The sequence below is a fragment of the Mesoplodon mirus genome (assembly GCF_964341445.2).
Source record: "Mesoplodon mirus genome assembly, chromosome: 8".
In the NCBI taxonomy this organism is placed as follows: Eukaryota; Metazoa; Chordata; class Mammalia; order Artiodactyla; family Ziphiidae; genus Mesoplodon; species Mesoplodon mirus.
In genome coordinates, this window is record NC_138984.1 from 34,478,519 (window position 1) to 34,505,412 (window position 26,894).

Genomic DNA, 26,894 nt, shown 5'->3' on the forward strand with positions numbered 1-26,894 from the left:
GAGACTGAAAATATGAAAGAGAGGATAAGAACCATGGATGATAGAAAGACATAGTCTAATAATCTTTCATTGGAGCTCCAGAAAGAGAGAATGGAATAGAGGCAACACTCAAAAAGAAAATGGCTGATGAAAAACATGAATTCATAATTGGAAGAAGCACCATATGCAACAAGCAGGGTAAGTGAAAAAAAAAATCCACACTAGGCACCTTATAGTGAAAACTGCATAGTAACAAAGGCAAAGAAAAAATTCTTTAAAACATCCAGAGAAAATGGGAGATCACCTGAAAAAAGGGAAAGACAATAAGGCTAAAAGTAAACTTCTCTACAATTAGGCTAAGAGCAATCTTCACAAGAGCAGCAATGGAAGACAAAGCTGGGGAAATGGTATCTCCAAAGTTCTGAGAGAAAATAACTGTCAATCTACAATTAAAACCTTAGCATTGGGCTTCCCTGGTGGCGCAGTGGTTGAGAGTCCGCCTGCCGATGCAGGCGACACGGGTTCATGCCCCGGTCCGGGAAGATCCCACATGCCGTGGAGCGGCTGGGCCCGTGAGCCATGGCCACTGAGCCTGCGCATCCGGAGCCTGTGCTCCGCAACGGGAGAGGCCACAACAGTGAGAGGCCCGCGTACCGCCAAAAAAAAAAAAAAAAAACCTTAGCATGACTACCTTTCAACAATCAGAGTTTACCTTAAGAAACAAAAGCAGAGTTTGCCACCAACAGGCCGACACTAAAGAAAGTTCTAAAAGATTTATACCAAAAGAAAGGAAAATTATTCCAAAAGTAAGATTTAAAGTGCATGAAGGAATGATGAACAGTTTTAAATTTATTTGCACTTAATGAAAGTAGCTTCAAAGTATATAAAGCAAAAATGAATAGAATTGTTCATTGTTGACAAGTCAACAATATATCAAACAACTTCAATACATCTTTCCCTGATAACTTAAGCAGACAAAAATTATATAAAGACAATGTGAATAACACAATTAACAACCTTGAAGTTTTGAACATATGTGAAACCCTGTACCCAACAATTCAGGAATACACACCCTTCTTGAACACACAGGAAATAATTGAAAACACTGATCACGTACTGGGCTAGAGCTTCTAACAAAGCCAGTGCTACTTCACTATCTTTGGTGAAACACCAGGTTTTTCTCAATTTTTTGCTAACCTTTAATTTTGAAATAATTTAAAATTTAAAGTTGCAAGAACAGTAGAAAGAACTCTTTTATATTCTTCAAACAGATTCACCAGTTGCCAACATTTTGCCTCTTTGGTTTTATCATTTTATCTATCTATCTATCTATCTATCTGTCATCTATTTTTTCTGAAACAGTGGAGAGTAAGTTGCAGATACAATGACTCTTCACCCTTAAATACTTCCGCATGTATTTTCTAAGTACAAAAGCATTCTCTTACATAACAACAGTGCAATTATCAAAATCAGGAAATTTAACATCAATCCCAATAGTACTATCTAATCTACAGTCCATATTTATTTATTTATTTATTTATTTATTTATTTATTTATTTTTATTTTTTTTTTACATCTTTATTGGAGTATAATTGCTTTACAATGGTGTGTTAGTTTCTGCTTTATAACAAAGTGAATCAGTTATACATATACATCTGTTCCCATATCCCTTCCCTCTTGCGTCTCCCTCCCTCCCACCCTCCCTATCCCACCCCTCCAGGCGGTCACAAAGCACCTAGCTGATTCCTGTCTTACCCCTAGGTTCTTCATGACATTTTTTTTCTTAAATTCCATATATATGTGTTAGTATACGGTATTTGTCTTTCTCTTTCTGACTTACTTCACTCCTACAGTCCATATTTAAATCTCACTGATTGTCCCAGTAGTGTTCTTTAGCTCCATCTCCCCCAGCATCCAATCTAGGAACATGCACTGTGCTTAGTTGGCATATCTCTTTTTAGTCTCTTTTGATCTGGAACATTTCCTCAGCTTTTCTTTGGCTTTTAAAACCTTGACTCTGTAGGGGAACGGAAAATGTCACCCCAAAATATGCCACCCTGCCATAAGAATTGTTGTGAGCTGAAGGCAACTGAGAAAAAGCAAACACCGGATGAGCTCTTTGCCTCTCTCTAGCTGCCTGAAAGGAGGGCATAAAATCCCCTTATGAAGATGTCCCCCATTCCCATCCCAGGAGGGGAGAACAACCTTATCACCATGTGTAGAGATGGCACCAAGAAGAATCTATGTAAACAAATCTTGCTAAGTAACCCTTATCTACCACCAGGGTGCCCCATATACATATTCACCTTCCACAATTACCACCCCTAAAGAGTCCAGAAACTCCTTTCTGGGACTTCCCTGGTGGTCCAGTGGTTAAGAATCTGCCTTCCAATGCAGAGGACATGGGTTCGAGCCCTGGTCAGGAAATTAAGATCCCACATGCCAGGGGCAACTAAGCCCGCACATTGCAACTACTGAGCCCACACACTCTAGAGCCCACGCGCCACAACTAGAGAGCCCACACACCGCAACTACTGAGCCCATGCACTCTGGAGTCCGTGAGCTGCAACTAGAGAGAAACCTGTGCACCACAACGAAGAGCCCTCGTGCCACAATGAAGATCCCGTGTGCTGCAACTAAGACCTGACACAGCCAAATAAATAAAATAATAATAATAATAATAACAAAAGAAACCCCTTTCCTTTGTCTTGTTCCTTCTCTAAAGTGTATTGTCCTTTGTAAGAATGGTATAAAAGCCTCCAAGGCTAGCTGTTTCTTTGGGGATTTTCTCTTCTTTCCATGAAGTCACTTCCTCTGTGTCACATAAAACCCTTAACATAAAATAAAATGTGTGCGCTTTTCTCCTGTTAATCTGTCTTTTGTCAGTTTATTTCACAGACCCATCCATTGAACCTCAGGGGACAGAGGAAACTTCTTCCTTCCCTACCACGCTTTTAAAGCGTACAGTCTAGTCACCTCGTAGAATGTTCCTTAGACTGAGTTGATCTGATGCCGCCTCACGATGTGACTCTGGTTATGCTCTTTTTCTGCAGGAAAACCACGTATATGATACTGTCTCTCCAGTGTGTCCTATTAGGGGGCACACGATGTCAGTCAGTGCCATTATCAACAATACTAACTCTAATCACTTGATTAAGGTGATGTCTGCCAAGACTCTCTACTATAGTTACTATTTTTTTCTTTTGTAATTAATAAGTAATTTGTAGAGAGGCACTTTGGAACTATGTAAATAAATATTTTATTCCTCATCAAACCTTCCCCTCTAGTTTAGCTATGATGCTTCTTGTTTGAACCAACTATTACTATATTGCAAAATAGTGATTTTCTAATTCCGTCATTTCTTTTCCAGTTATTATTTGGCATTCTACTGTATAAAGGAGCTTCCCTTCCTATCTATCTATTGATCCATCCATCCATCCATCCATCCATCCATCTATCTATCTACCTTCAGTATGGACTTATGTATTCTTATGTTATTCAGTGGTAGAATACATTACATTACTCTCACTATTAGGATGCTCAGAAGGTACCAGCTTTGGCCAGTGGGAGTCTCTTCAAGCTGCTTCCCACATCTTTTTACATATTCGCATCATTTTTTGATCACTTTGTTAAAAAATGTTCTGGCTTAACAAGATGTTCCTAGCTCATCTTATACTTTCCCTGACCCAGCCTCAGTATTGGCTACTTCTCCAAAAAGGCCTAATTCTTTTCAGTAGGGAATGGCATTATGAAAGCAATATCTGAGTAGCAGACCAACACTTACGTAAAATACAATAATATATTTCTTTTTTAAAAAAATGTACCTAGAAGAATCAAATGTGAATCCTCTCTGAGAGACCACACTTCATCTGAGCCCTCAAAAAAAAAAAATCCCACAAATAAAATTCCAAGGATACTTAGCATATCATTGTCAAAAACAACAAAACACGCATGGAAAAAAGATACCATGTGCAAGAACCAAAAGAAACAATAAACAACAGAAACAGACTTACAAGGAAGGACCTTTGCTCTAGATATGTAAGAGCTTAGAGAGGAAATTATAAAACTTTACTAAACGGCATTAAAAATGAGCTAAACAGATGGAGAATTATACCATGTTTAAAAATTGAAAGAGGATATTACAAAGGTGTTAATTATCCTCAAAGTGTTCTATAATTTCAATGCAATTCCAATGAAAATCCCACTAGGGTTTTTCATGAAACTTGAAAGACTGAGTGTAAAATTTATATGGAGAATCAAAGGGGAAAAATAGGCAAGATACTCCTGAGGAAGAAGATGAAGTAAGTGGTGAGACTTGTCCTAGCAGATATCAAGTATTATTATAATGGTATAGAAATTAATACAGTAGGATGTTGGTACAGGGACAGATAAATTGACCCCAGTAGAACAGAGTAGAGAGCTCAAAACAGACCTATGCATTTATAGAAACCTGATATATGAGAGATTTGGCATGCAGATTGCTGAAGAAATTAGGGTGAGACCACTGGGTTAGCATAGAAAAAGTCAATTTCCAATGTATTAAGTATTTAAAGTGAAAGGAAAAATTTTACAACTTTTAAAAGAATGTATTGGGGGCTTCCCTGGTGGCGCAGTGGTTGAGAGTCTGCCTGCCGATGCAGGGGACACGGGTTCGTGCCCCGGGTCAGGAGGATCCCACATGCTGCGGAGCGGCTGGGCCCGTGAGCCATGGCCGCTGAGCCTGTGCGTCCGGAACCTGTGCTCTGCAATGGGAGAGGCCACAACAGTGAGAGGCCCGTGTACCGCAAAAAAAAAAAAAAAGATTGTATTGGATATCATTTTGACCTCAAGGAGGGAAGGATTTTTTAAACAAGAAATAAAAGGGCTAACCATAAAGGAAAAGACTGATAAAGTCAGCAGTATTAAAATTAAGAAATTTTGTTTAAAAAGACAACATAAAGATATGAAAACATAAGCCATGAACTGGGGAGCCTGCTTGTAGCACTCATAACTGATAAAAGATTAGTATCCAGAGTATAAGAACTCCTATAAATTAATAAAGAAAGAAAGGGAGGAAGGGAGAGAAAAGGAGAGACAGACAGAGACATAGAGACCAAAAGAAAATAAACAAAAGACACACAGAGGTATTTCATAGGAGAAAAACCACAAATGGCAAATAATCCATGAAAAGACATCCAACCTCATTAGTAATTAAGGAAATGCAAATTTGATCACAACATGCTACCATTCTACCCACTAACTTAGCAAAAATTAAGAAATCTGATCTTATGAAGTTCGTGCAGATGTGGATAAGGGACTATGATACACTGCTGGTGCATAAGTTGTTACAACCACTTGGAGAACAATCTGACACTGTTTCATGAAGTTGAACATTCATATACCCCGTGACACAGCAAATCTACACTTAAGTAAGTGCTCTAGACATATCCTTAAATATAAGTACCAAGTATATTCAAAATAGCAAAAAGAAATAAAACAAAAGGCAAACTAAATAACTGAAATGTTCATCAACAGAAAATAAAGTATAGCCACATAGATCAACAGAGATGAACCTTAGAAACACATTGAGTTAAAAAAAAAAACCAAGTCACAGAAGACTAAAAACAATGTAATATCATTTTTATAAAAACTCAAAAGCAAGTAAAATAAAATATTTTAAAAATACATAAAAATGTAAAAAATATTATTTTTAAAAAGGGTAAGGGAATGACAACAAGAAAAAAAAAATTCAGGGTAGAAACCCCTCTGGTGGAGGGGCAGGCTGATGGGAAAGGGACACGAGTGGATGTGACAGTACTGATGATGTTTCTGGTTGTTACATCAGGTAGTGGGCTCGTGGAGTTCACTTTACTATGCTTTTAATCTACATCAGTTTTCTCAATCTTGACACAATTGACATTTTGGGCTGGATACATCTTTGTCATAGGGGGCGGTCCTGTGCATTATAAGATACTTAGTAGCATCCTTGGCCTCTACCGACTAGATGCCAGGAGCAACCCACCACCACCCAGCTGTGACAATAAATGTCTCCAAACACTGAATGGGCCCTGGGAAGCAAAATTGATCCTGGTTAAGAATCACTGATGTGCATATTTATATATTTTGAATGTTTTAAATGTTCTATAATAAAACAAAGTTTAAAAGTGACGAGAAGAAGTTTCACTGTCTGTGAAGCACAACTAGGAAGTGATCATTAAGAGCTGAGAAAGCCAGAGCCTGCTGAAGGCCTTTGAAGTGACAGTGCAGAGCAGTGAGAGCTGACAGTTTCAGGGGGGTTTTGACTAGCAGGTGTTATTTCAAGAAGTGCGACTGGGTATCAGGAAATCAATGACTCCAGACACACTGGAGGAAATTCTCTTCAACTTTTCTCAATTCTTTGGGAAATTCAAAAGCTTAGTTTAGCCTTTTAGTGGTTTTTTTTTTTTTTTTTTTTAAAAACAGGGCCTTCTGTTTATATAAGACCATCTAAGGAGTTGAAGGAAGCCCATACATTTTGTTACCTTTGAGGAGGTGGCTGTGACTGCAAATTTACCACACAAATGACTGGGATATTTCCAGGGATCAGAGCCAGATTACATAACACCACTGCTCTAGGATGATGAGTGGCTGAGAGCCCATTCTCACCACTGCACCCGGTTAATCCAAGAACCTCTACAACAGTGTGGCTCTACTTGATAGCATCTATCTGGTTCTTACATTTGCACTACAGTCCCCTTTAACCCCTCATGGGGAGAGTTTATTACCCTTATTTTAAAAACAAAGAAGATACATGGCTTTTTTGAAGATAATGTAATCCAGAGTAACTGATTAGAAATATTGGCATGAAAATCAGGTCTACCGAGTCTTGGTATTTATGGTTTTTTCACCAGGCTCTGAACGGTGTTTGGGCATGTGCAGACAGGGGTGTGTGTGTGTGTGTGTGTGTGTGTGTGTGTGTGTATCTGTGGTTTGGGAGTGTATGTATGTTTCCCTGAGGACAAGGGAGATGACAAAGGATTGAAGAGAAGAGCTAGAAGGAGGGGCATTGTAAAAATCAAATGAGATATGTATTTGAAAGTACTTTCTATTTCTGTATACAAATGTGATTGTCATTATTAAAATGATTATCTAAAATGTAATACAGGTAATAAAACAACCTTCACGGGTAGGATGACTCACATTTTCTTGGCACTAGCTCTTACCATATGTCCAGTTCAGAGGAATATTCAGTGGCTCCCAGCAAGGCATCAGGAGGGCGGTACCAGAGAGTCACAACTTCTGAAGAGTATGTCTGGCTGGGAATGGACTTGGCCCGAGCAAGACCTGACCAAAGGGGGAAAGCACAGAACTCACTGTCCTGAGACTTTCTGGAGAGCCACAGTGATACAGTCTGCCAAGGAGAGTATAATTGGCAGAGTAAACAACATTTAAAAAATAATACACAAACTTTGGTGCTTTTAATAGAGCTACTCAACTATCTTGATTCTTGCGTACCTCTTCATCAAATGAATTTCTCAAAATTTGGCCTACTTTGCAGCTAGATATGGGCTTCCTGGCAGCTAAGTGTAGCAAGGCAACTAAATTTTTGCCTATCTGATATGAATAGAAGTGATGTGCGAACTTCATGCAGGGGTTAAGTGTTGGTCTCTTTTCTCCTTCCTCCAGGCTGTAGTGAGGCGGAAGTGGCTGCCATCTTGAAATAGGCCGTGGGGCAATACCTAGGGGTGGTGGGGCCTCATGAAAGAAGGAGAGTGGACCAATACACCATGGAGCCACTACAGAGCTCCGACTGCTTAGGTCAGACTGTTACATGAGAGAATGTGAAGCTTCGAGCACGTATACACCTCTGTAATTTGGGCTCTCTGTAACAGCAATGGAAAATCGATTCACTACTACTAGGGCCACCCTCCATTTCTGCAGTCCAGGAATCCCCAGTTTAGTAGATACAGGGTGAGGGCTGTTGATCCACATTACTTATTTGGCAGGACCTTAGCTGGATCATTCTCAAGTACTCCTCTACAAACATGAGAGTACTTTCATCAGTTAGTTATTTATCTCACTGGATCACATGATCTATAGCTAGAAAACACCCTGAATAGATGAGTTCACTGCTGTGGGGAATTGGATAAATGAATGTCTGTTAAAGGCTTACTGCAGCCATAGTTGCATCATTTGACATCTGCCAAACAGAGAAGAGTGGCTCCTCAGCTTACTCAGAACCAGGTTTTCAACAAAAATTCATTGAGCACCTGCTACGGTGCCAGGCACTAGGGATATAATGATAAGTAAAAACGGATCCAGGCTGCCCTCATAATGCTTATAGTCTAGTGGAGGAGACAAAATCATCACAGAAGTATATATGTGTGTATATATGTAAAATTATAAACTGTGATACGTGCTAAAATGGAAAGACACAGTGATACTCAGGGGAAATCTGCATCACTTTGATGAGAATAAAAGCCTCAGGTACCCATACAGTCCCACCTATATGGATACATAGGTGAGCAGGAACAGGTGTCCTGCTCCATGGATGGAGCCTCCATTCCAGCAGGAGTCCATCCTACAATCTGGGCTTAACCTCCTTATCCTGTCATCCTGGGATAACTTTGATCTAGTCTGATGGAATTTGTACCTCCACCTAGGTTTAGGGAAACCTACCAAGTACGGTCACTCTACAAAAGTCTTTACATCAAAACTGGCAGTGAGGTAGTAGAGGTAACCAAGCTTTAGGATCTGATTAGACTGAGGCTTGATGGAACCCTAAGAAGTTACCAATCTCGTCCTATTTCTTGCCTCAATCTTCCTATATGGTTGTTTGAAATCCTGACAAAGCATCATGTTCCCCGGTTCCCACTTTTCAAAAGCCAGCCCTAGTTGATGCTTTAAACATGTGCACACAAAAGCATCATTGTTCATAGCCCAGGAAGAGACTCGGGAGGCGACTTACCAAAATCAGCCAGTTTGAGCTCTCCCAGGTGACTGATGAGTAAGTTCTGAGGTTTCAGGTCCCTGTGGAGAACGTGTTGGTGGTGGAGGTACGCCAGGCCCCGCAAAAGTTGAAACATGAAAAGCTGGAAGGAATGAACACCTTATCTAAGCGGATTTGAGCCACTATGTGTTGATTTCTCCTCCAAATCAAAAACAGTCTTCTGAAAGAATATAGTAAAAGGGTCTCTTGAGAGACCAAAAAAAAATGAAGATTTTGCATTCGAACAGGAAAAAAAGGACAAGGAAAGTCAAGTAAGTAGACCATGTCCTAAACAAAGGGATTCTGGTTTTTCCTGACATCTCATTTCTTTGATACTGAAGGAATTACCCTTCCTTAAAAATCTAAAGCGAAACTTTGAAGTTTCCGTTGGAACACTAGTTATTGATTTAGATGTGAAAGATTTAATTTTTTTCCCACTGATGAACTTGGCATATAAGATCAAAGTTGACCTGGAAATGATATTCTAACATTTACAACTGCTTAAGTTTTCCAGGCTCTCTGATATAAAACCCTTTTAAAAACAGAACACAGGGAGACCAGACTGGGAAATATATCCTTAGATGGTATTAGGAAATAAAGGAACCATTATCTTTTTAAATGAATTTTTAAAGTATTAAGTTCAAAGTGAAAACAAGGGAAATATACAGTAGAGATTCAGAGGGAAAAGATACCAAAATAAATTAGACCAAAAAAAAAATCAAAAGAGAATAAGGAATAAATAGTATAGAGAAGAAAAAAGGGGGTGGGGGGGGAAACAAAATGAAAAATACATTCTAGGCCTAAATTTTAAAATGTTGCTTGTGGTTACAAGGCACAGAAATGAAAGACATTATTAGGTTCCCATCAAAACACAAGCTTAAGGAAAAAAAAAAATAAGAATGCTAGTATTCCAAGTGTCTTTTGCTATTTTCCAGTGCCACTGGCAACTGAGAATTCAAACACCAACATTAGTGTTTACAAAGACCTATGCCAACTGAGAACATGTTCTGGCAGTTTTGAAAAGAAAAGGCCAGCCCCAGTAATCCTGGGACACAGGCAAAATAGTAGATGCAGAACCATGCGGATAAATCCACTTTTTTCATCACATCTTGGAAACTAGGAACTTCAGAGATGCTTGAACCTGCAATGACCTAGCAATGACTTGGACACATTGGAATCAAGTTGATGGGTGCCATGGTCTGACCAAAGCAGGATCCTGGGGAGTTTACCTCCCACTGCACAGCTGTGGCTGCATGGGCTCTATGCTGTTCCCATATCAGGGTCCCCAAGCCGTTTAAGAATGTTAACATTTTCTTGAGGCTCCTACTTCAAATGTTCGCTGGTTCTATGAGTCTTTCTCATCCCAATTCTTTCTCTTCCTGGTGCTTCAAACACACACACTGTATTATTCATTTTACCGTTTATCACATCACTCAGCTGCCAAAGCACAAAAGTCCCATAACAACATTTCAACCCTCCGATCGGTTATAAACATACATGTTCGTGGAAAAGACAATACAAAGGACCAACTTAAATTCCAGGTAAAAGATAAGATGCCATAGTAGGTGCTTAAAAATATGTTTTTCAACGTGATAGTAGTAAGGAAAGAGGGAGATGAAGACAGATGAAGACACGTGAGAGACAGAAGACAGAGAGATGGTGACCAGCAAGGAACAGAGACAGAGGGAAGGGAGGGAAAAGAACATGTACTGAATACCCAGGACCCTTTGGAATCCTCAAAACAACCCTGTGAGGAAGATAGGCTCGTCCTCGATTTATATATAAGAAAAGTAGGGCTCAGGGAAACATTCAAAACACGTCTAAAAAGAGTCAGGGCCAGGTCTCAAATTCAGACCTACCTGACACCATGACGCCATCCTGAGAAACCAGAGAAAAGTTAGAAAATTAAAACCCGACAGGGAAGGAGAGAATTGGCTAGCTGAGTCAGAGACAGAGCTTCACAGTGGGCCAGCCTGAAACCCCTTTCACGTCCCAAGCATAGACCATCTCACTGATGAGTCACACGCCCGCCGCTCACCTTCTTGCTCTTTAGCTCCTTTCCTCCCTGGCTCCGCATGTCTACAAGCATTTGTAAATGGCAAAACACTGCAGTCTTAAGGTATGAGATTTCATAGCCACACTTGTCAAAACTGCAGTGTGTGCTGAGTGACCTCACCACCCACTTATTCTTTAATCCCTTACAGCCTGTATTTCTCCTTTCCCACTGCCAAAACTTCACCAGCAATACGACCCAATCTGATGGTGTTTTCTCAGTCACCATCCAGATCGTGACTCTTTCCAGAGGGGTTTCCCATAGCCCAGGGGTTAGTCCTGTTTCCAACACAATGAGGCTCTTGGGAACAAAATAATTCCATTGGGCTAGTACCATCTGGGCTAGGACTCCCGCAAAAACACAATCAGATCACTCAGCCAACTCTTCCAGGGAAGCCTGAGTCCTTCCACTCACGAGGGAATTCCTGGGATTTGTTCTATTAGAAATCTGACACAGGCTAATCTCACTATGATTCCCATCCTGTCTTCTGTGGTCACTAAAAATATAAGCCTCTCTGACTATTCCTTTTTCTTCCCTAAAGCTCATCTCCATACCGCTCTCTGCTTCCTCTCATTTAACCCAGCATCCATCGTCCCTCTCTCCCCCAAATCTTTTCATTGTTCACTTTTCACTCCTCAATCCTGGTTTTAAAACTTCCTAAAACCCACCCTCTGATGAATTTCCTTCTGTCTCCTTTGGCTTAAATTAGACCTTGAGTTCACTGCTTCCCTACAGCATTCTCAAGTGGATGTTAGTTCTTCTACAACTTGCTCATACCTTTGATTACTGCGAGGTGGGGTACTGGGTGACTTCCCAATACCACTTCAAAACCATTGCTTCTCCACCCTCAAGTAAAAACCCTTGTTGTTTGGACTTTCATGCCATTGAGCCACATCTTCCTCTATCTCTCTTCTCACTGTCATCCACACGACTCCCTACCATTCTCCATCATTCACTCAAGACTTGGGCACCCGGATCCCAGCTGTTGCTTCCCTAACATCAGTGCCCATGTGAACATGTCCAGTCACCCTCCACACTCCGACGGTCTGCTTCTCCAACACACTCCAGCCCCTCACTCTCCACGGTCACACACTGGGCCTTGCCATCATATGGAATTGCTTTTCCTCTGAAATGTGAAATTCATCCCCCTACAAAATGGCTTCTGCTACGATCACTTTATTCATAATGTTTTTACTGTGGTCACCAATGTCTTTTGCTACGAAAATCCAATGGATACCTTTCACTCCTTCTCTTTGCAGCATCTGGCTTTGTTGACCATCTTCCTTCCTGAAGCTCTCTCCCCACTTTGGTAACACAATCTCTTAATTTTTCTCCTACTTCTCTGACTGTTCTTTTTATAGGTTCCACTTTCTCTACTAATGTCTAATATATTCATATTCCTTAGGGTTCCATCCTTGACCTTCTATTATCACCTTACATGCTCCCTTAGCCACCTTATCCACTAACCTTGCTTCAATTAACAGCTGTATTCTGATTATTTAAAAGTCTTCAGCTCCACCTCAGATCTCTTTCTTGAACTGTTAGACCCCTATAGTCTGAAGTTCACCTGGACATCCCATAATCACCTCAAGCTCAGTATGCCAAAACTTAACTCACTGTATCCCTCCAAAATCTATTTTCCCATTTCTCTGTTTCAGTGAATGGCACTATCATCCATCTAATTACTTAAAGTTAGAAAAAGGATTGCTGATTCTTCCATCTCCCATTCATTCTGGCTAAGTAATTAATTGCACATATATCCAGTTTCCTCCACCATCAATTCACATCTGCACCACTGTTGTCCTCATTAGCCTCACTGTCACGGTTGGAACCCTAATGGACACCAGCATTTAGAGAATGACTGGAGGAAATGAGAGTATGGGGTGGGAGTAGAGAAAAAAAAAACAAGGGGAGAGTGAGGTCAGGGGACTATAACATTCCAAAAAAATCCGTATTGCTCACCTTCCAATCTATTCACCACAGTGTCATCAGAGTGAGCTCTACAAAAAGGAAATCTGAATTTATCACCTCCTATTAAAATGATTGAATGGTTCCTCATATGGAATAGCATGACATAGCTGGGCCCTTCATGCTCTGGCTCCTACTTACCTTTCAAGTCTCAGCTCTAACCACCCTCAACTCTGTTCATTCTAATCCAGCCTTAACTCTTGAGTTATCTTCAGTTCTTGGAATATACCATACCCTCCCTGGCATCCCAGCATTTTCACTGCTGCCTCTACTGTGGGGAACTCATCCCTAGCCCTATCTGCTTTGATTGGATAACTTCTTCCTTTGTGCTTCCATATACCCCTAATAAATTCCTCTATTTATTAGTGTATCCCTCACAAACCCACAAAGTCCTTGTTATCAAATATGATTTTCAACTTTGTGACACTCTCAACCATGCCCTCCTTGAAACTGTCTCTTGCCTTGACCTCCATAAAAATGCATTTTTCTGGATCTTCTATATTCCTAAAAGCTGCTTCCCTCTGCCCCTTGCTGTCCTGTTCCTCTTCTCACCCCCAAAAGCAAAAGTTCTACCATCAGTTCTTTTCTCTTTGTGTTTGCTCTTTTGACTATCCACTCTCTCGTCTTTAACTACAAACTCCATGCATCAATTACCCTCAGATCTACATCTCTAGCATACACCTTCCTCCTGAGAACCAATCTCCTCTTCAGTTGCCTGCTGCTCATTTCCTTTGGCTATCCCACCTCAACGAGAAGCTCATCATGTCTAAAACAGGACTCTTCTGCCTTCTCTCTAAGTCGACTTCTTTTATTTCTGTTAATAGAGCTATAATTCTCCAGGTAAATCATACCCCAAATCAGTCATGTTTGACCTCATCCTTTCCCTCCACAAGCCCAGTTAGTCACCATGTCTTGGCTGAACTCTTGTTTTTGTTTTTCACATTCCTTTCTATTTGTACCTTCACTATCATAATTTATCACTTCTTACCTAGAAATTTGTTACTCAAAGTTTGGTCCTCAGCCAGCAGCATCTGTATCACCTTGGAGTATGCTAGAAATGCAAAGCTCAGGCTTCACCCTAGACTAACTGAATCAGATCCCCAGGTCATTCATCTGCTCACTGAAGCTTGAGAAGCACTAGGCTAGCCCACATCAATAAACTCTTAACTGGAATCCCTGACTCCAGTCTCCTCTCTTTAATCTATCCCACAGACCACAATTACATAAATTTCCTTCTGATCGTGTCATTCTTTTTCAATCAAACCCCTTTAATGACTCTACTGTCTAAGGAATAAAGTCCACATCTTAGAAAGTAAGGCTCTCAGCCACCTACCCAATCTATTTCTCTGGACTAATATACTCCATTTCACTAAGATAGTCTCTATTTCAGGCCAACAGGACCAGAGACGCAGTATGGCACTGGTAGAAAAGAATCTTAACCAAGAATCCTTTTTAGCAATGGCAAAAGCTGGTTCTACAATTTCAGGCAAAACATTTGTCCTTTCAAACCTTGGATTCTAATTCTGCAGAAAAAGAAAGTTAGACCAACCCAGTGTTTTTAAGGCTTTTTTTTTTATTGCATCCCCCAGTAAGAAATATATATGTTTCCAGTTTTCACATTCATACATAGATAGAAGCACAACTTCAAATGGAAAAAAAGTTGCACAAAATAATACTTATTCTTACTAAATGTAATATACTATAATATTTTCTATTCTTTTCTTATCCATTCCATTTCATTTTTTTAAATGCTGGTTGCTAATCACCAACTGAGTTCACAGCCCACTAGTGGGTCAGAGCCTGAAGAGTGAAAAACACTGTGGTCCCTTCAACACTAACAGTCTATGGCTCTGGGGTCCTCTTCCTTGAATGCATCCTCTACTTCCCTGCTCTGTACCTTTGCTGAAAACATTCCTTCTTCCTCTAACATCTTCCCCTATTCCAGCCTCTTGAAATGCAGTTCAACTTTAAAGTTCTGGCTTATTAAAACCTCTTAAAATGAGAAGATATCTTTTACTTCTTTGCATGTCTACAACATTAGGTCTTATTTCTTACTTGGTGTTATTCACCAATGTCCTGTAATAGTATTGGTGTGTATGTCTTATCTCCTGTTTTTGGCTCTATGTCCCTTGAGGAATCATATTTTCTATGTCTTTCTATTTTGCTAAGCACTTAGCACAGTGCTTGGAATAAGAGTCACTCAACCCTGAAAATGTTCTATCTTTCTCACAGTTACTCTTCCTACAACTGTTCTTCTATTTAATCAAACCTCTAGTCCCTTGACTCTTCTGCCCTCTCCCTAGCTATCAGCAACCTGCCTATCTTCACTTCCTTCCCTCAGATTGGACTCAGTTTAGAAGCCTCTGACCATCCCTTTAACCTCTGTCTTGACAATCGCCAAATATCTTGCCCACTTGTCTTTTCCTCTCACATGTCTGGCAAAGCCCCAGTTCTCAATCAATCCAACTATCTACTTTCTCTGCTCCTCTATTTGAACTGCTAAGCACTGCCAGAGAGAGAGAAAGAAAGAACGAAAGAAAGAAAGAGGGAGGGAGGGAGGGAGAGAGAGAGAGAGAAAGAAAGAAGGAAGGAAAGAAAGAAAGAAAGAAAACAAAGAAAGATATCTCATGATCATGCAAATAATTTAATGGGTTTCATCCTCACCAGCGTCCTTAACACACTACTAGACATTCCTTCTTGGTTTCCCTAGTTAGTTTTCTATTTCATTTTCCTCTAACTATTTTTAAATGTTTTCACTCTTTTCAAACCCCTGTCTTCAAACCTTCCTTTCCCCCTTGCCTCCACGACTGGATTAGGTCCCCTTACTATGAGTCCTCATAGTATTCCTAGTTAACATGGTCATAGCCCTTATAACTTTGCTTCTCACTACCTATTTAAGTCCATATATCCTACTGGGCTTTAGCTCATTGAAAATAAGAAACACAACTTATTCATTATTGAAACCTCAGGATTTAACATGGCACTAAGTAGTCAATAAATATTTCTTGAATGAATGAATTAATAAACACATAAATATTAGTTAAATGAATGAGTACATCATATACAAATCTCATATGGTTATGTTAAGGGCCAATCAATTAATTAATGCCAATAAAACCTTAGGGAATGAAAAGTATGAAATACAAATGCTTTCTAAAATTTATAACAGATGTAGAATTACAGCTAGTTAAGAGTTTATTATTATTTCTATTCCAATGACTGGAAAAATGGAAGTTGGTCCCACGTATAATCGGATCTGATAGAACAGGCAAAAGGATAACTGATAAAGATCCAACAAAGGTACTTTGTTTGCTAGTTGTAGTGGGGAACTATAGGTACAACACAAACTTTATCACAGACCACAGTAGTCTGCTATGAAGAAAGTATTTATTTTATGATGGCCTAACTTCACATTTTTTCTTGTAATGCAATTCTTTTTCATTGGTTTATACTTCTAAAGACATATTTGCATGCTGACAATGACTGACAGGGTTAGGCTGCCCAGAAAACAGCCAGACATTGCTCCATATCTTGAGGCAAATCTTTTTTGTTTTTTTTTTTACTTTCTCCTAAAATATCAGTGATATCCATCTTCTTATTAGTATCATGGAACTTCAGTTTGTGATGGCAGTCTGTTTCAAGATTCTTCTGCTGTGGGCAAGCCAGAGGAGAGTCCCGAGCCTCAAAGTACTCACCCTGACATTGTGAGGATGAAGCCCTCCTGGATGCTGAGACATATACTGAGCCAGGTCTGTGTGCTACACAAAATGGTGGAGAGAGTGACATTAGCAGTGCTCGGTCAGTGTCACAAAGCAGACCACAGACTTGACTCTCAAAGGTATTACAAAGTTCAGAATTTTTGAGAATAAGGTGCAAAAGGTACACAACCAGGTTTTCTGAGACACCACTGTTAAAGTCAAACACAGTGTGCCTTCCTAACTGGCTGCTCTTAGAAGGAAGCCTGTTTCTCGGCACAAGAGAGGCTCATTTTAAATGACTTCCCCTGAACACAATGACATGGGGATTTTGTACTCTTCAGTGTCCTTGGAGGCAAGTCAGGTACACATGCCTTATGATTCCTTTCTGCTAATATTTGAACAGTTTTTTCTTTCAGAAATACAAAATGAGGTATTCTTTAGTAAACTTGTATACAATTTTTTAAAACCTTGTGGTTTATGTCTTTATTGTTGATGAAAAAATGTTGGGTTCTGCTCAGATAGTGAATAAAATAGATTAAAAAAATAAGTGCAAAAGTTTTATTTAGGAGGCAAACTCAAAGTGTTTATTATTGCTGGTGAGGGGGGGAAAAGGCAGCAAATATAGCAGGTAAAGGAGCAGGACTAAAGAATGAGCATAAGAACAACAGGCTCCACTAATCACAATAATGAAAAGTTCCATGACACTTTCCACATTGTAATGAAAGTTTTATCATGCCATAAAATATTAACAGATTCATTATACAAGCACCAGGATTTTCCCTTATGCTTTATAAAATGCTGGGGCAACTCACCATGTATTCAAAAACGAATGTCAGTGTCTCTTTGGTGTGGATAATGTCATGGAGCAGCACAATATTGGCATGTTTCAAACCCTTCAGCAGAGAAGCTAGAAAAATTAAACAAAATTTTAATTCAATCATTGATCATGAAAGTACTGCTTTAAAAATATCAAGCAGTATTTATTTTTTAAACATTTCAAATCAACCATTCTGGTTTTTTAATGTTGGAAAAAAATCTCTTGTTGTGAAATAATATTTAAAGCTATAAAACAATCTTCATTATTTATTAAATGGTGAATCATTGCATTTACATAACTTATTTTTCTTACAGGCTAAAGCAGTTGCAAAAAATATGTTTCCATTTACCCAATCAATTTCATCAAAGCACTCAGAGCGCTTTGCAAATGCCTTCCTCTGGGAAGCTTATCATCTCTGCTTCAGAGCTACAGGAGAGGAAGCCTGGAGAGATAAAGGCCATTGGAGGAGCAGGAAAAGGAGTGCTGTGCCTTCTAGAGCAGGACTTTGCAACATGTGACCATTCTCTAAAATTCAAAGTCCCACAGGGGGTCAGCAGGGCCTGTAGATAAGACTGATGGAAGGCAGGGATAAGAACATGGGATGAAGGATTGCTGAATCATAATATAGAGAGTGGATGGGATTTCTTAATGGGAGAATTGAAAACTTGTGGAAAGGAGGAAATTCACACTTAAAAAGAGGAGAGGGCCAAACTTGGGGAGCCCGGATGAGTGGCAAGGGGTGAGGACTGTCTCTGCATCTTCGATAACAGGTTATTATTAGGTCACTAAAGGCAGCTCTAAAGGGGAGAAGTCACCACAAAAGGCCAGTGAGTGGCTGGGAGAGGGTTTGAAAGGTTGACTCTGGGGGCTCCAGAGACAGGAAGACCTTCAGGAGGGTGGAGACCAGGAAAGGCACAATAAGGAGATGGTGAGTCTAAGCTCAGGGCATCCCTGCATGAAGAAATGATGTCTTTAAGACTTAAAGGAAAGGAAAAGTGAAGTGTAAAAACTCAAATCAATGTTCTGCAGGGTCTGCCTGCATATCATGAATCTCTTCCACCTACTCTCTCCCAGAATTCCATAAGATTAAAAACAGACTAACTCAAATACTCAAATTTTTACAATTACTTCCTTCAGGAATCTTATCCTGTTGTAATCATCCTGTTGTTTTATGTCCTGGCAGCCATTCTCCTTTCTAGTGGGGACATCTCTATTTTACTCTGGGGAACCAACCCTCTCCCTACTCAGCCCATGCTATTCTGATGGGGCTGATACCACCCCTACCTAAGATTGGGCATGTGACCTAGGTCTGGCCAATCAGAGCACAACATCCCCCCAGCCACAGTGATTGGTTCAGAGACAGGCACAAAATCCAAGACTTAAGAGAGCTTTAACTTTGCTTATGCCATTAGGAAAGACATGCTTTCTTTTCCACTGTAAGGGCTGAGTTTGTAGGATTTAACCGGGAGCTGCTGTGGCCAGATTACCAATGCCTGGGACTAAACCTAAGGCAGAGAAAAACAGTGTTGGGTGATGGCCAGATTCCTGGTGACGTCCTTTGCACCCTGCAAGACTGTAGTTATCAGATCTGTGAGCCAGTGAATTTCCTTCTTTACCTCGGTTTGAGCTGGGAACCTTACCATCATAGGAGCCCTACTGCACCTGCTAACCCTACTCTGCTTGAATGACTAATGTTCTAACTTATAGTTTTTCCCCCCTGAATTCTTATGAGCTAAATTTATTATTTCACTTTCACAAGTACATTGCTTTGTAAACGTAGTAAATTGTCTCACAGGCATCTGTTTACTGTCCCTAGTCCCAGACCAAAGACTACGTGGAAATGGAGCAACTTTCCCTCTCTTTCGGATGCTGCCACATTACCTAGTACAACGCTCAGCCAAGAGTAAGCACTTAATGTTTTCAAATATATTTACTGGGTGTCTTAACAGAGAACTGACTGTAGAGCCACGGGCCTAATGTGAATCCTGGCCTTGTCACTTTCTACCCAAGCGAGCTCAGGAAAGAATCCCAACCCAAGTCTCCATTCACTCCCTGTGAAAAGGAGATAATGCCTTTCCTGACCTGACTTCACAGGGTTGACATGTGGATGGAATCAGATCCCATGCATAAATATAAAGTGTCACCCCTGTTGCAAATTAGAATATCCCAGCCATCAGCTTCTAAGCCTCCCTATCAATTTGAACCTCACTAAACCTCCATTCCCAGATTAACATCTTAAAATTTTGTTTATGTCATGTTTCTGCTAGAGTTTTCAACACCATCCATACTTACAACACTGACTTCAGACAATTGGTTGAGAATGCTTATATTTTTATTTATAAATTACGTTCATGAACTTCTCTCTCTCCCCCTCCTGCCCTCCCTCTCTCTCATCTCTCTTTCTCTACACACACACATACACACACACTACAAAGCACATACCAAATTAGATTTTTGTTTGTTTGTTTTTGCGGTACGCGGGCCTCTCACTGTTGTGGCCTCTCCCATTGCAGAGCACAGGCTCCGGACGCACAGGCTCAGCGGCCATGGCTCACGGGCCCAGCCGCTCCACGGCATGTGGGATCTTCCCGGACCGGGGCACGAACCCGTGTCCCCTGCATCGGCAGGCAGACTCTCAACCACTGCGCCACCAGGGAAGCCCCCAAATTAGATTTTAAAAGGATATGATAAAGCTGAAATGGCTAAGAATATTATTGACATTTTAATTTTATTTTAATACAATTTTAGTCTTGCTTAAATATGATATTACTAAAACTCCTGATGCTTATTTTTAACCATGATGGTATGTTTTGTTAATCACAATGACCTCACACTGTCATTTGGTAAAAAGCTCAAGGAACAATATCGACTTAGGATGAGGCTCACTGCTAATGACAACATTGGGTATAAATCTTTATTTCATATAGTTTTCTCGATAATTTGTTTTATAGGAGTAGCAAAAGTGTCACTTTTGCATTTCTCTGTTGTTCTCTTACATTTGCATTATTCGTCTTATCTTCACAATTTTTCAGACATCTTTTGAAGCCATTCATCCATATGATGAGGATTCCCCACTCCAGTAAGTGCTCCTCTCAACTCCTTCTCACACCCTCATCCAGTCCATCAGCAGAACTTCTGGCGATGCCTTCAAAACACGTCCAGAGTTCCTCCCTTCTTACCGACTCCTCTGCTGCCATCCAGGGCCAGGCCACCATCATGTGGGGCCAAATCACTGCAAATGTCTCCTAACTAGTCTCCCTGCTTCCTCCCTTCCTTCCGACAGTCTCTTCTCCACAGAACCCAGCCACTGTGACCCTTCTCAAATGGAAGTCAGGACATGTCCTCCTGGCTCCAAACCTTCCCGTGGTGTCTCATCTCACTCAGAGTGAGACGGAAGGGACGTACAACGCCTGTCCACCCTTGGTACTGCCCTGCCCTCCTCTCCTCACTCCATCCTCATTCACTTGGCTCTGGCCACTGTGGACATCCAAGGCTGTTCCTTGGATGCTTCCAAACACATTTACACCCCAGGTCTTACACTTGCCCTTGTCCCTGCCAGTAACCTTCTTGTCTCAGCTCAGCATGCTTCTTCCCTCACTTCCTTCAGGTCTCCGCTCATATTATATATATAAGTCCAAGCCCCTGCCCCTGCCCCACCCTCAGGTGTCCTCTATCCCTGTGCCCTGCTGTATCCTTCTCCAGAGCACTTATCACCCCTGACATATTATCTGTTTGTTGTCTGCCTCCACCTTTCAGAATATAAACTCCAATGAGAGCAGGCACTTTTGTCTCTTTTGCTTATTGCTGTATTGGCAGTGGCTACAACAATGTCTGGGATATTATAAGCACTCAGTAAATATTTGCTATTGAATTAGTGGTCACTACTTACCTAATATTTCTATACATACTATTGGTTGGCATAGAGTATTTCTGTTGAAGATGCTTTTATTCCATGTTTATTTTAGTTATAAATGTCGGGTGTATTATGGCATGTCTACTACTGCTTTTTTTTTTTAACACCCCAGAACCATTGAAATACTTATACAGAAACTGTGACTTTTGACGAGTAATAATAGGGAATTTATGTGAAAGAGTAGATGATATTTAAAGCAGTTTTCTCATGATATTGGTATGTTGTTTGGTCCATCCAGCAGAGATATCTAAGATGCCTACACCTCAGATGTGTGGGTCTGAAACCCAAGAAGGAAAGGTCTTTTCTTCTAATTTCAAGGCTACCTCGTAAACTTCACAGCAGAGTATGGTGTGTTCTACAGGATAAATAGCTGAGGGATGCAAAGCCAAATGAGAAGAGGAAAAATCCTAAAATCAGAGCATTCTGATTCCTCTCAAATTATTGTTTTTATAATTCACATAGTCTAGATATACTTATTTTTGTTCTTCAAAGTAGACACAAAGATAAACAAGGGAGTCTTTAAAGCTCCAGACAAATGGAATCATAATAGAATTACTTTAAGTGCTTCTAAAATACTTTTATAATGATAATGATGATGATGATGATCGCTAACACTCACTGAGCATTTACCACATGCCAGGCACTGGTCTAAGAATTTTACATATACTAACTTGGTATGATCATGAGAACACCCAGAAATCCAAAGAGAAAACCTGAAGAAAACAACATAATCCCAAAATCAGAAAAAAATGACCTATGACGAAACATTAGTCAGCTCATTTAAAAAATGTAAAGTATTTCTTTCTTTAAGTGTCCCAAAAGGTGTTTAATATGACCAACTAAATACCAATGAAATTCCAGCTAATGAAATTTAACCTGATTCTAATATAGGTAAGAGAGTAATAATTTAGAAAAAAATTATCATTTTCATCTTGCAATGATATGAGAATATTTAATTTCTTTGTTTTGTTAATTTCATTGGGTTTGTGGTTTAGTGAAGTTTTAGGAAAATTGAAGCTTTGCAAGTGAAATGGGTCTGGATGTTTGATGTTACTCTCTGTTCTACTTTAGAAGAAAATGTAAAGATGACAATGACAAAGAACAAGGCTGATTCTCAAAGTCCTGGGGCACAGCTATATAGAGTGAGTGCCTGGTAGTCAAAGCCCTCCTAGGCTCTGAACTCCTTAAGCACCTAGCATACGCCTGGCATGTGGTGCTCAGTAAGTGCTTGTGAATTAATGAAGACCAGACAGTTGTCATGAATTTATGTAGCAGTCAATAATGGAGCCAATTCTTAGGCCCAACCCACATTGGGCATTGAATTGAAAAGAATTTGTAGTTCCTGATGCCATGTTTTCTCTGGCCTGAGTGTCACAAATCAAGTCAATGAGCTGAGTTATGCATTCCAAGAAATCACCTACATAAATTTAGAAAAATATGAAGACAAATGTTAGATAATAGTTATCATCTGACTTCTTTGGAATTGTTATCCCAATCACATGGCATTATTTTGTTTTATAAAAATACAACTATGCACATATAAATGTGTTATGTCCCTGATGTGATTTGATTGCATTTAACGGAGGACTTCTTGACAACCAGGCCTATCGTAATCTATATGTGGTAACCAGCAACTCAGTGCTTCTAATTGCTATCCTCCACCTCACTGTATGACCTTGCAGAGGTGCCTCTGTCTATTTTTGGCTCAGTTTTCTCATATATGGACTGGGAATAGTTCCTTTGTAATGTTTTCTACTAGAGAATGATATTAAAAGATTCTCAGCTGAAACAGTTTTCTAACTTAAAGACTTGCAGTTACAGTGCTGTAGAGTGGATGAAAGAATCAGAATTGACAAATATACAATATTGTATAGCATTTTCTTTAACATGTCTCTCCTGTATTTTGCTTAACACTTATACAAAATGTATCATAAAAATAGATTTCTATTTTTATTTTAACTGTTGCAAAAGGAAAATGCTTGAGTTAAGGATTTCTAAATTTATCATAATAAAGTAGAAAGGATATTTTGAATATAATAGAATGGATTTGAATAAGTAATGACTGATTACTAGCTCTGTGACCTCAGATGTGTAACCTAACCTCTCTGAAGTTCATATTCCTTCATCACTATGACAAAAATAACACTTTACCAACTAGAGTTGATGTAAAGTTTCAAAAAAAGACTGAATTGGGAGGAAGATTATGTCATGTGCCTAGCCTTCACAAAAGATTAGTTCTATGATTGCTTCCTCACTAATTCTGCTAACAGGCTGAAAGTCCTGGAAGTTCTTTCTAAACCAAGTTTCTATTTTTATAGAAAGATATTCAAAATAATGCACATTATTAAGACATTTATACATAGGTTAATAAAACTAGGGAACTTGTTCTTATATAAAACCTTTTAATATTTGCCTATTCAAATGAAAGTGTTATCTCCTAGTTGTAAAAATAAACATTTAAAATATAATTATGGGGGGCAGAGTCAGGATGGCAGCATGGGAAGACATGGAGCTCGTGTCTCCCCACAACTAGGGAGCCTGCCAGATGCTGGTGGGGGACCTCGATGCCCAAGGAGATGGGAGGAACCCCCAAGCAAACTGGTAGGACATGGGGGAACCAAGAAGGAAGGAGAAGTGGAGGCCAGACAGGATCAGTGCCCCTGAGGGGTGGCTGGAAGTGGGGAGGGGTTCCCATTCCTGGAGGGACCCTCGGGGTCTTGGATCAGGGGGGAGTGTGACGAGCGTTTCCACTGCCCAAAAGGCCTGGGAGCCTGCCTGGCTCTCAGGCCAGGTCCTATGCTCTCAGAGGCCCCCTCCAGGCCACAGTGGTCCTGGGGGCATAGGAGGGAGGGCAGGGGAGAACAGGAGGGGCAGGTGGGAGGGGCCCTCCAGGACCGGAGGAGCAGGAGAGGAGCAGAGGGTGCTTGCCCCACCCACTCGGGCCCAGGAGGCCTGCTGGCCTCCCAGGCCAGGTCCCCCACCCTCTGAGACCAGAGGCATGCCTGGGCCCCTTCTGTTGAGCCTAAGCCTCACCCCTGCCCCCATCCCACAGGGCCTTTTCCAGCCCTTTGGGTCCTAAGCATAGGCCCTGCCCACTGCCCAAACCCCGCCCCTGCCTAGGCCTCATCCTCCACAGCCAAGGCCTTTTCCACCATTTTTTTTCTTTTTTCCTTCTCTTTTTTACAATTGTGGTTCTGTTTTACCTTCATCTATATTTTTATTTTTATATTCTTTCTAACATATCTGTTAGTTTCCTAGTCTAAGTTTATTCTTTACTCTTTGTTATTGTTCTCCTTTTTTCTGTTTTTTCTTCTCTTTTTTCTTTTTCTTTTTTTTTGCCACCCCACGCACTTGTGGGATCTTGGTTCACAAGCTTCAGTCAGGCTGAAGCTCCTGCACTGGGAGCTCTGAGTCCAAACCACTGGACTACAGAGAACCTCAGACCCCAGGGAATATTCATTGGAGTGAGGTCTCCCAGAGGTCCTCATCTCAGCACCAAGACCCAGCTCTACCCATCAGCCTACAGACTCCAGTGTTGAAAGCCTCAGGCCAAACAACCAGTTAGACAGGAACACAATCCCACCCAACAACAACAACAACAAAGAGACAGAAAAAAAATATGTCACAGATGAAGGAGCAAGGTAAAAACCTACGAGACCAAATAAATGAAGAGGAAACAGGCAATCTACCTGAAAAAGAATCCAGAGTAATGATAGTAAAGATGATCCAGAATCTCAGGAATAGAATGGAGGCACGGATTGAGAAAATACAAGAAATGTTTAACAAAGATCTAGAAGAACTAAAGAACAAACAAACAGAGATGAACAATACAATAACTGAAATGAAAAATACACTAGAAGGAATCAATAACAGAATAACTGAGGCAGAAGAACGAATAAGTGAGTTGGAAGACAGAATGGTGGAAACAACTGCTGAGGAGCAGAATAAAGAAAAAAGAATGAAAAGAATTGAAGACAATCCCAGAGACCTCTGGGAAAACACGAAATGCACCAACATTCAAATTATAGGGGTCCCAGAGAAAAATAAAGGGTCTGAGAAAATATTTGAAGAGATTATGGAAAACTTCCCTAACATGGGAAAGGAAATAGTCACCCAAGTCCAGGAAGTGCAGAGAGTCCCATACAGGATAAACCCTAGGAGAAACACACCAAGACACATATTAATCAAACTATCAAAAATTAAATTCAAAGAAAAAATATTAAAAGAAACAAGGGAAAAGCAACAAATAACATACAAAGGAATCCCCATAAGGTTATCAGCTGATTTTTCAGCAGAAACTCTGCAGGCCAGAAGGGAGTGGCAGGATATACCTAAAGTGATGAAAGAGACAAACCAACAACCAAGATTACTCTACCCAGCAAGGATCTCATTCAGGTTCGAAGGAGAAATCAAAAGCTTTTCTGACAAGCAAAAGCTAAGAGAATTCAGCGCCACCAAACCAGCTTTAAACAAATGCTAAAGGAACTTCTCTAGGCGGGAAACACAAGAGAAGAAAAGGACCTACAAAAACAAACCCAAAACAATTAAGAAAATAGTAATAGGAACACACATATCAATAATGACGTTGAATATAAATGGATTAAATGCCCCAACCAAAAGACACAGACTGGCTGAATGGATACAAAAACAAGACCCATATATATGCTGTCTACAAGAGACCCACTTCAGACCTAGGGACACATACAGACTGAAAGTGAAGGGATGGAAAAATATATTGCATGCAAATGGAAATCAAAAGAAAGCTGGAGTAGCAATACTCGTATCAGATAAAATAGACTTTAAAATAAAGACTGTTACAAGAGATAAGGAAGGACTCTACATAACGATCAAGGGATCAATCCAAGAAGAAAATATAATAAATATAAATGTTTATGCACCCAACATAGGAGCACCTCAATACATAAGGCAAATGCTAACAACCATGAAGAGGGAAATCGACAGTAACACAATAATAGTAGGGGGCTTTAACACCCCACTTACACCAGTGGACAGATCATCAAACCAGAAAATAAATAAGGAAACACAAGCTTCAAATGACACAATAGACCAGATAGATTTAATTGATATTTATAGAACATTCCACCTGAAAGTGGCAGAACACACTTTCTTCTCAAGTGCACAGGGAATATTCTCCAGGATAGGTCACATCTTGGGTCACAAATCGAGCCATGGAAAATTTAAGAAAATTGAAATCATATCAAGCACCTTTTCTGACCACAATGCTATGAGGCTGGAAATCAATTACAGGAAAAAACTGTAAAAAACACAGATACATGGAGGCTAAACAGTGCACTACTAAATAACCAGAGATCACTGAGGAAATCAAAGAAGAAATTAAAAAATACATAGAAACAAATGACAACGAAAACACAACGACCCAAAACCTATGGGGCGCAACAAAAGCAGTTCTAAGAGGGAAGTTTATAGCAATTCAATCCTACCTTAGAAACAAGAAAAATCTCAAATAAAGAATCTAACCCTACACCTAAAGCAACTAA

The 26,894-nt window shown here is 40.2% G+C and overlaps 1 protein-coding gene across 4 annotated transcripts in view; it reads right to left on the reverse strand.

Annotated features, from left to right (window-relative positions):
• The window catches only part of CDK15 (cyclin dependent kinase 15), a gene marked incomplete at both ends in the record, with an annotated part of 86,375 nt that overhangs the window by 45,130 nt on the left and 14,351 nt on the right, over positions 1-26,894 (reverse strand). For all 4 annotated transcript variants that reach the window (XM_082630827.1, XM_082630826.1, XM_082630825.1 and 1 more), the window contains 4 exons: positions 7,161-7,281; positions 8,906-9,029; positions 16,643-16,705; positions 17,458-17,552. In XM_082630827.1, coding sequence (XP_082486953.1) covers positions 7,161-7,281; positions 8,906-9,029; positions 16,643-16,705; positions 17,458-17,552 — 403 coding nt within the window. The remainder of the gene's footprint in view (positions 1-7,160; positions 7,282-8,905; positions 9,030-16,642; positions 16,706-17,457; positions 17,553-26,894) is intronic.